Source organism: Miniopterus natalensis, chromosome 5, assembly GCF_054644295.1.
Source record: "Miniopterus natalensis isolate mMinNat1 chromosome 5, mMinNat1.hap1, whole genome shotgun sequence".
Lineage (NCBI taxonomy): Eukaryota > Metazoa > Chordata > Mammalia > Chiroptera > Miniopteridae > Miniopterus > Miniopterus natalensis.
The window spans coordinates 5,399,742-5,409,700 of record NC_142085.1 but is presented as its reverse complement, the minus strand read 5'-3'; the positions used below and the strand labels follow the sequence as shown (position 1 = coordinate 5,409,700).

General features: G+C 59.1%; 2 protein-coding genes across 2 annotated transcripts; one reads left to right on the top strand and one right to left on the bottom strand.

Moving 5' to 3' along the window:
- Positions 1-200: 200 nt before the first annotated feature.
- On the top strand, positions 201-7,733 carry VWA7 (von Willebrand factor A domain containing 7). Its single transcript, XM_087817292.1, is given in 17 exon segments — positions 201-431; positions 743-1,024; positions 1,345-1,441; positions 2,007-2,117; positions 2,520-2,715; positions 2,815-2,984; positions 3,912-4,024; positions 4,240-4,356; positions 4,841-5,026; positions 5,508-5,640; positions 5,725-5,877; positions 6,221-6,273; positions 6,275-6,314; positions 6,637-6,938; positions 7,025-7,164; positions 7,277-7,457; positions 7,548-7,733. Coding segments are annotated over 17 exon segments (2,691 nt in total).
- A 349-nt stretch (positions 7,734-8,082) lies between these two features.
- On the bottom strand, positions 8,083-9,888 carry SAPCD1 (suppressor APC domain containing 1). Its single transcript, XM_087817294.1, is given in 6 exon segments — positions 8,083-8,449; positions 8,512-8,611; positions 8,697-8,768; positions 8,770-8,792; positions 9,286-9,426; positions 9,665-9,888. Coding segments are annotated over 6 exon segments (570 nt in total). The 5' UTR covers positions 9,776-9,888; the 3' UTR covers positions 8,083-8,326.
- Positions 9,889-9,959: the final 71 nt, after the last annotated feature.

Genomic DNA, 9,959 nt, shown 5'->3' with positions numbered 1-9,959 from the left:
GGTGTAAGTCCCAACTAACCTGATAAGGCCCTCAGGTTGTCTGGGCAACTAGAGAGGGCAGGGAGCTAGGCTGGAGCAGCTAAGCTGCTTGAGGCAAAGCCGAAGGGCCCCAGCAGGTGCCCATGGACAGCTGGCCTGCCCTAAATTGCTGCTCCTTCCTTCCCTGAGAGCCTTCTGTCCTCTAGGTCCATGTCTCAGCTATGCCCCCCACGAGCGTGCGCCTGTCCCACCTGGGCCCCTCAGTGCTGCTGCTGCTGCAGCTGCTGCCCTCCACATCTGCCTTCTTCCCCAACATCTGGAGCCTCCTGGCTGCCCCTGGCTCCATCACCCACCAGGACTTGACTGAGGAGGCAGCTCTCAATGTCACTCTGCAGCTCTTCCTGGAGCAGCCGCCCCCAGGGCGGCCCCCCCTTCGTCTTGAAGACTTCCTGGTGAGTGTCCCTGTCATACCCCAGCGGGACCCCTTGAGGGTCCTGAGACCTCCACTCCTTGAGGTCCTGCTTGCCAAAAGAAGGGACCTCCTGTCCCCCACCCATCTACCCCCTGCAGCAACAACACCCGGGAACCCTGGTCCTGAAACCAGGAGACCCTCCCCCTTAGAAAGCTCCAGGATGGCCCCCGTGGCACCAGCAAACTCGGGTCCTTCCACACCCAGCCTTGAGTGCCAGTTGTTGAAGAAATGTAGGCAATGGCCCAATCCAAGGGGCTTCCCTGCAGCTCCTGTCCCCTCCTACTCTCCCAGGGCCGCACCCTCCTCGCCGATGACCTCTTTGCCTCCTACTTTGGACCTGGGGCCCCTTCCCGGCGGTTCCGAGCAGCCTTAGGCGAGGTGTCTCGCGCCAATGCAGCCCAGGACTTCCTGCCGACTTCCAGGAACGACCCTGACCTGCACTTTGATGCTGAGCGGCTGGGCCAGGGGCGCACACGCCTGGTGGGGGCTCTGCGGGAGACCCTGGTGGCAGCCAGAGCCCTTGACCACACCCTGGCCCGCCGGCGCCTCGGGGAGGCCCTCCATGCCTTGCAGGTGGGAAGAGCTGGGGTAATGGCTAGAGGGGTCTTCGCTGCCAGTCTTCCTGTCTCCCAAACAGTGGCTTCTCGACCACGCCTCTAGAAGGGGCTGGGGCACTGCTTGCCACGGCCCGAGGCCACTCCACAGTCCCCACTGGCAGCTCTTCCTGTGGGAACAGCCGTGGCTGGGGAGCAGCAGAGGGGCCTTGGGGAGTCGGACAGGAGTAGAGGGAAGGAGGAGGCTTTCCAGGTGGGAGCAAAGGAGCGGCAAGTTAGGGCTGGGTTGCGAGAGCAGACGGGTGAGTGCCCACTCCCTCCTCCTCTCCCTGGGACCAGGATTTCTACAGTCACAGCAACTGGGTGGAACTGGGGCAGCGGCAGCCACACCCTCACCTCCTCTGGCCAAGGCACGAGCTGGGGAGCCTGGCACAAGGTATGGCCATGACCCGAACAGTTAGGGGGTACCCACAGAGCCATCTCGTTAAAGCCCACCCAGCCACCCTGTCACATCCCGAGGTCGCATAGGTGACATGGCTTCATCTCCGGAATGGCCAGCGAGGTTTCCCAGTTTAACCAAAGTCCAGGTCAGTTAGGTGGCTTCCCTAAGGCCACACAGGGAAGGGGAGGGCCAGGACCAGGTCAGCAGACCTCAGTTGAGTTCCTTCACTTGCCCTCTCCCCCCGCTGGATCCCACAGGGCTTCCTCTCAGTCCCCTCAACCTTCCAACTGAACAGTGGCCCGAAAGCTGCCTCCTGTCCATCCCAAGTTCACTTCCTGTCACAGCTCACAGAGGATTGGCCCCACACTACTGGCTTTTCCAGCACAGTCCCAATCTCAAATATTCGGTCTCGCCCCCAGCCCCGAACTCCAGGTTTTAGTTCAGAAAGCCTAGGAGGGTACCTAGTCCAGCGGGGAGGAAAAGCTGAAGAAGTTTGGGTGGACCCATAAGGGTCGGGCGGCAGAATTTGGGGTTCTAGACCTGGGCCCTCTCTTCCCAGTGGAAGATCCTACCTGCTCCGATTGTGAGGAGCTGAGCTGCCCTGGGAATTTGCTGGGTTTCACACTCCTCACCTCTGGCTACTTTGGATCTCATCCCTCCAAGCCTCCAGGTACCAGACAGGAAAGCCCTCAGAAGAAGGGGAGAGTCACTTCCTTTCCCATGACCTGCCCCCAGAGATCTCATCCTTCTAGGTCCTCGCCCCACTTCCTAAGAAGGAGAGAAAGTTTGGAACAGGGCAGGTGGATGAAGGCCCACTGAGTGGCCAGGACTTGGGGGAGGGGGCGGGAGCAGCTTCTTACCCAGCAGACCCCATTGCCCGAGGGCAGTTTTTGGGGACATCATGTGCTGTGTGACTGACCCCTCCAGATTTGCCCTCCACAAAATGTTGTCACTTCCTGCTGATCCTTCGCCGAGCAGTGAGAGGGTCAGGCCAGGTCAGAAAGGGCCCCATTTTCTTAGGAGGCAGTGGGTTTTTTTACTTCCACCCTCCAGATCCCTTTCCCTAACCCAGGAAAATGTAGCCATGGGGGCCGTTTTGACCAGAGCAGCTCCCAGCCGCCACGGGGAGGCATCAACAAGGACAGCTTGTCTCCAGCCTTCTCCCCACACCACACGCTCCACCTCCAGGCTGCAGAACTGGCCCTCCTGGCCTCCATCCAGGCCTTCGGCCTCCTGCGAAGCCGCCTGGGGGACGGGGGTTTCTCCAGGTGAGTGGCCTTCTGATGGGCTCCTGAGGTGCTCCTCGGGGAGCTGAGAAACCAGGGGCTGGAACAGATGTGCACACCCTTCATGGTGGCTCCCCCCAGGCTGCTGGACATCACCCCCGCCTCCAGCCTGAGCTTCGTCCTGGACACCACGGGCAGCATGGGCGAGGAGATCAGCGCTGCGAAAACCCAGGCCCGCCACATTGCGGAGCAGCGCCGGGGCGGCCCCATGGAGCCCGTCCACTATGTCCTGGTGCCTTTCCATGACCCAGGTAACTGTGGTCTGGGTGGGGTAGTGGAGGGAAGCAAAGTCCAGGCAAGGAGTAATGCCTCTGCTGGGCAGGCGGCCTGAGCGAGCCTTTCCTGGGAACCTGCGTGTGTACAGGAGGCAACCGGCCACTTCTTCCACTGCGGCCAACACCGTGTTTCCTCATGATCCACACTTAGGCGGGCGCCCTCTGCCTTCTTAGGCTCCAGCGCTATAAGTCACTTTCAATTCTCTCTACTCCCTGCAGACAGAGGAGGGGGTGAAGACAGGGCTTGGTGGGTCCAGGCCTCTGCAAAGTATGAGACACAGTTACACAGTATCCTGTTCCCCTCTGAACTGGAAGGCAGACAATCTGGCCTGGATTGACCAGTCTTACTGTGTGTCCTTAGGTTGGTCATATGACCTCTCTTTGCCTCAATTTCATCATTCATAAAATGGGTCACTACCAGTTTTATCCTGTCCCTCTCCCAGGGATGAAGTGACCATCAGATAAAATGCCTGGAGGACTGAGTTTCCCAAGGGCAGGGTCTGAGTCCGACTCGCCTGCGTAAGTCTCGTAGTAGCTGGCACATAATGGGGGTTGTCACGTGTTTGCTGATGAAACGAAAATTCACTTATGTGCCCAAGTCCATACTAAGATTGACAAAGCCAAGTCCTTTAGGCCTCCAGATAACTGTTACTTTCTCGGCTTTTGTGGTGAGGAAACCAAGGCCCCAAAAAGGCCCACTCAGGACCCCAGGAAGTGCTGCCACTTTGTTAAGGAAATGACACCCAGTTTCCCACCGGGGTCCCGAGCCCCTGCTCTGCCTAGGCAAACAAGGGAATGTCATTTCAATACTTGTCCAACCCAAGAGCACAGCAGGCCCCTTGACTGGGTGAGAATGAGGGGAGCCCTCTCCCCATTCGTCTCAACCTCCTTTCCTCCTCCCAGGGTTTGGCCCCGTCTTTACAACCAGTGACCCTGACAGCTTCTGGCAACAACTCAATGAGATCCATGCTGTGGGGGGTGGAGATGAGCCTGAGATGTGCCTGTCAGCCCTGGAGGTCTGCCCTCCCCTCCCCTTCTCTCCCCGTTTCCATGCCCCACCACCAAGGGGAGCTAGAGCCTTTCTGGGGCCCCATCCCCGATCCCACCTTCAGAGCCTGGTCCCACGGGCTTCACTCCAGGGTACCAGGGCCATATTGCCTTCTCTGCTCTCCCTTGCTCTACCCATTCCCCACTGCTGCATTTTCACAGCAGTCCTTTCCCTCCCTGCCAGCTGGCCCTGCTGCACACACCTCCACTCTCAGACATCTTTGTCTTCACTGATGCCTCCCCTAAGGATGTCTTTCTCACCAACCGGGTGGAAGCCCTGTCTCAGGAGCGACGCTGCAGGGTGAGCATGGCCGGTGGGAAACCTGGTGTTAGCTACCCAGGGATGCGGGAGACCCTATGACAACAACCTCATAACAAGGGTCCCGCCACACTGAGGTGGTTGAACCAGCACTGGGTGGAGAAGTGGGCGGTGAGTGTAACACCTCCTGATCCCTTTCACAGTACTAAAGAGTGGGAGGTCCTACCCTTGATGATGCTGAATTTGTGCTTGAACCTGTCCCCAGTACACAATCTGAAGAACAGGAGACCTAGTTGCCAACAACCCACTATCTGGATGACATGTCATAACAGTTACAAGGAAGTGCAACTACTAACAGAGGGTGGGGGTGGGGGTCACTGGGAGACCCTGAGTAACAACCAGAAGGTAGACGGAGACCTTACGGCTAACCATGAGCTCTGTGGGAAGCTGGAGCACAGGAGACCCCCATTTATAATGGTAGATGGCACTTGGACACCTCAAGTACTGACCTCTTTTCCGCACACAGGTAACATTCCTGGTGACAGAAGACCCACTGAGGGGTCAGGGCCGAGTCCGGCGTGAGGTCTTGTCCCCTCTGCGTTTTGAGCCATATGAAGTGGTGGCCCTGGCCTCTGGAGGAGAGGTGATCTTCACCAAAGATCAGCACATTCGGGATGTGGCAGCTATTGTTGGGGACAGCATGGCTGACCTGGTAAGTGTATGGGACAGAGGGACCACTGCTTTCAGCTCAGAACTGAAGTGACACTGCATTTCTCTTTCTCGTAGGAGGAAGGGAATGGCTCCCATTGCGATGTTGCCAGAAGGGTGTCAGAAGGGTGGGAAAGGACGTTTGTTTTCCTGGAGATCCATGGCTACCCACCTTCCACATTGCTCCTTCCATATTAGTCCCGCCCCCTTCCCCCCAATCTTGGGCTCCAATATTCTGTCCTTGGGGCCACCACAGGAAGTCCTGCCATCTTTTAAGTGGGGACAAGGATTGACTCATCCTTAACCCCTCGCCTCCAACTTTGTCACTATAACTTCATCCCTGGTCTTATGCCCCCGTCTCCCGGGCATCCTTTTTCCAGGTGTGACTTAGTTTTCTTTCTGTCTCCACCTTTCTCTTGTCTTTGCTCCCACCTCATTCCACACCTTATCTTTCCCCCATATTTTGGCCCTGCCCATCCTTCAAGGTGACCCTTCCCGTGGAACCTCCGGCTGTGGTGCCCGGGAGGCCACTTGTGTTCAGTGTGGATGGACTGCTCCAGGGGCTCACGGTCCGGATCCACGGGGAGGTCAGCAGCTTCCAGATCAGGAGCCCTGCAGGTACTCCCGCCCCCAAGGAGGGGTGAGGAACTAAGGGCAAGAAAGGGTTTCAGGTGACAGTCTCTTGCTCCCCTCTCCCCCCAGGGGTCTCCCAGGGCCCGGAGGAAGGCCAGGGGTCTCTAGGTCACACTCGCCGCTTCGGGCAGTTCTGGATGGTGAGTGTGAATGACCCCCCACAGACAGGGACCTGGGAGATCCGAGTCACAGCTGCGGGCAACCCCCGGGTCAGAGTGCAAGGTGAGTGGGACAATCCAGGCAAGGGGAGGGGAGGAGGGGAGGAGGGGAGGGGAGGGGCAGGGGCAGGGGGAGGGGCAGGGTAGGAGGGGAGGGTAGGAGGGGAGGGGCAGGGGGAGGGGAGGAGGGGAGGGGCAGGGTAGGAGGGGAGGGGCAGGGGGAGGGGGAGGAGGGGCAGGGGAGGAGGGGAGGGGAGGGGGAGGGGAGGAGGGCAGGGGCAGGGGGGAGGGGAGAGGGAGGGGAGGGGGAGGGGGGGAGGGGAGGGAAGAGAAGGGGCGCCTGCGGCTCAGAGAGCAGCGCCGGTCGCCCCACTGGGCCGGCCTCTGACGGCCTTTGCCCCCCTCAGCTCGGACCTCCCTGGACTTCCTCTTCCACTTTGGGGTCCCCATGGAGGACGGCCCCCCACCCTGGCCTCCACCCCTTGACTCAGCCAGTTGTAGGTACATCTAGTCCCCCTCACCCCAACTCGTTCATGGGTTTTACGTGTATAAAATTCTACATGTATGTAATTCCACATGTATCGTTACAGTTGACACTCTATGCACATGTGCACTGAACCTGAGCGCCCGTGTAACCACCCCCAGGGCAAGACTTGGGTTTCCAGCCTCCGGGGCGCCCTCCTCACCCTCCCCACCAGCACTCCCCGGAGTCACCCCTTTTCCCCACCCCTGCTCCCCAGGGTGACCCCGTTCTGAAAGCCATTCCTCCCCTTCTCCGTGACTCGGAGTCTCACGCAGACCCCTGTCCCCGCCTCCCGGCCAGGCCTCCAGACCCAGCTGCTGGTGGAGGTGACAGGGCTGCGCCACGGGGGCCGCCCCGAAGACCCGCTGCCTCGCTTCTCCCACGTCGTCCTTCGAGGGGTCCCGGGGGGTGCTGAGCTGGGCCGGGCGCCCCTGGAGCCCAGGGGAGCCCCGGAGCGCGGGCTCCTCGTGGCCTCGCTTCCACCCACGCTTCTGTCCTTCGTGGGGCCCTTCTCTCTGGAGCTGATTGGCCAGGACGGAGGGGGGCGGGACCTGCGCCGGGCGGCCCCGCAGCCCTGCACCGCGGTCCCGGTCCTGCTGGAGGTGAGCCTTCGGGCGCAGGTGCGCGGCGCCGGGGAGCCGGGGGGCCGGGGCGCCGCCCTCCCCCCCTCACCCGCCCTCCTCCGCAGCTCGGCGGCCCCCAGGGCTCCCTGGCCCCGGGCAGCACGGCCCTGCTCCGCCTCCGCATCTCCAGCTTCTCGGGCCCCCAGGATCTCGATCTTCGGGCGTCCGTCAGCGCCGGCTTCGTGCTGGCCGCCAACCTCTCCAGGTGCCCGCGAGCCCTCGGTCCTGCCGGCCCCACCCTGAGCTTTAGGCCCCACCCCTGGGCCCTCGCTGGTCAGAGCCTGGGGTTCACATGGGTGTTGGTGTCCGCTGGACAGGGTGCGCCTGGACCGCAACGAGTCCGCCTGGGGGCGCCTGCGGCTGGAGGTCCCAGAGTCAGCCGCCCCGGACTCCGTGGTGACGGTGACCGTGACTGCGACCGCAGCCGGTCCGGAAGCCAGCCCAGTGCGCCCGACCCACGCCTTCCTCCAGCTCCTGGTGTTGGCCCCCGCCCCGCAGGTGAGGCGCCCCGCTCTCCATCGCAGGGCGGGCGGGGCAAGGGGAGCTTAATTTGGGTGTAGACACCCAGTCTTTCCCTCTTCTCCCCAGGACCAGCTTGCTGCCCCTGCCCACTCGCCTGGCCCCGCCCTCACCACGGCCAGCCCACGCCTTGGTCCCTCCGCTTTGGTGACTAGGGGCGGGGCTGGGGCTGGGGCTGGGGCGGGGCTGGCGGGCAACCCCGGGTGGCGCACAGTTGGAGGGGTGCTGCTCCTCCTAGGCCTGGCCTCCTGGTGACGACAGAGCCTAGAGGGATGGGCCTCCGGAGTTTTCAGTCTTGGTGAGAAGACAGCGTGGGTTGGACGTTTTCCTTCTCGTACACTTGTCCCTTCTCTTAGCAAGACTGGGAAGGAGGGTAATAGATTTTCCCACAATGCACTTTCCCTAATCCTCTAGGGAAGCAAACCAAAGACTCATTTTTGGAGAAAGCTGCTTTCTGTTTCTCTGTAGCCTCTTTATTCCACACTTGTTTCTGTACTCCCAAGCTCAGGTAGAGAGGAAGATATGGGGAGGAGACAAAGGTAGGGAAGGAGCCGGTAGGAAGGTACCAGAAAGTGTTATTTATAGGATTGTTTTTATTTGAAATTCTGGAGAAGCTTCTATTTTATTTTTGTATTTAAATTTGAAGGACAGTTTCAATAAACATGTCTTCTCCTCAGAGGGATTTCAAAGAAATATAGGAGAGTGAGGCATAAAATACCAAGAAGGTGAGCTGGAAGAAACTACACCAAGAAGTTTGGACTTCAGTTGACCCACCACCTAGAGCTATTTAGCTGTGGAGTCAAGAGGCAGAATAGGAGGTTCTGACTCAGCCTACTGAGTAGGTTCTGTCACCTACTGAGGGGAACGAGAGGAGCCTTAGACACTGGTACGGCCCCTCCACCCCTGGGGCAGCCTGGCTGAGCCATCTCCCCTTTTGGTTGAATGATTCCTTTCTGCTGTGTTGACAACTCCTGGAGAAGAGAAACAGTCTGGGCATCTGTGCTCTGCCCTGACCTACCCCCCTCCTGTTTACCTGTTGCTGCCACAAGTTCTGCTTCCTTGACCTTTGCTTCCAGTCCTGGGTGGCAAAGGAACTAGCATGTTCAAGAGTCATGGGGGGAACAGGGGGAAGACTTGCTGTTCTCCTTTAAACCAGGGCTGGCCCCAAGTCTCCTCTCTACCCCAACCTCCCAAAAGTCTAAACTAAAAACAATAAACACCTTCCCCTGGATCATACTCTGCAAACAGATGTTCACCTTTTAAATCCAGGTTAACTGGGCACCACCAGGCTGAGTGTAAATCTGTTAGAAAATTCTAGAGGAGGAGTTGGAGGCTGACAGTGTGAAAACTGGAGGTCCATCTGCCACTCTTCTATCACTAAGGCCATTCCTCTTTTCCATCTGGATTCCCTCATCCCAGTACCCCTTCAAGGCAGGGAGAAAAACCCATCACTCTCCACTCCTCTTTTTAACAGTCCAGTACCTCCATCCCCTCAAGTAGCACATTACCTTCTTGCCCTATTCTTTATGGATCCTCCTTGTCCATCCCTGACCCATTGGAGTAATCCAGGCCGCCCCCCCCAGTCAGCAGAGTGAACCAAATCACATCCCTCTGAATGGAATGCAGACCAGCCTCCACCAATCCCAACAATGAACGCCAACCTAACACTTGGTGGTGGCATCCTGTCATTACAATGCTGCTTCCAATCCATGATCTCTGTCCACTGATTCTCTCCTTTCCAGGGTGGTGTCAGGCCATGTCCACACATTCCTGCTCCTGGTCCCCACACACCTGGGCAGCCCTGTACCTCACCAAGGGCCCCCACACATAGCTGCTATTGTAGTGCCTCCCTCAGCCAGCCCTCAAACCAGGCCTAGTCATGCTCTAGCAGCCCCAGCCCCTGCCACAGGGCATCCTACTCCCTCTCCAGAGCCTCCATCCTCTGCAGCTGGAAAATGCAAGAAGCAGAGGCTTGCTCTACATCAGAGCTCTGGACCATGGCCTTTCTTGAAACCTCTGCTTGGGTTCTGTCTGGTCACTGAATGTGAGCCCAGACTGGCCACTGAGGACCTGGAGGGCAAGGGAAAGCAGTGGAAAAGACTTATGAGTCCTCAAAATTGAGTGGCAATGTAGGGGGCAGATCTAGGGAGAGGGGCTGCCCTTGGGTCCTCTTGTTGGACTAATACCCAGAGGAAGAAGCTTTGGGTTGCTGGGTCTTGGTGCTTGTCCCCAGTGGTAGCAGCAGAACCAGTAGGAGCCTGCAGCAGGGGCAGCACACCAGGACCCTGGCTCCCCATGGCTCTGAGGTGGGAGGGATGAAGCCATACCCACTGGTGACCAGGGCTCCCCCTTCCCCCCAGTTGCACCCTCCTACCTAGTCTTTCAGCCTCAGTGCCCTTCCTGCTGTGTCTGTCTGAGGCTGGGGAAAGACCATCTCCCTGGGCTCCTCTGTTTTCCCTCCCATCTGTTTTTGTAAGGTCT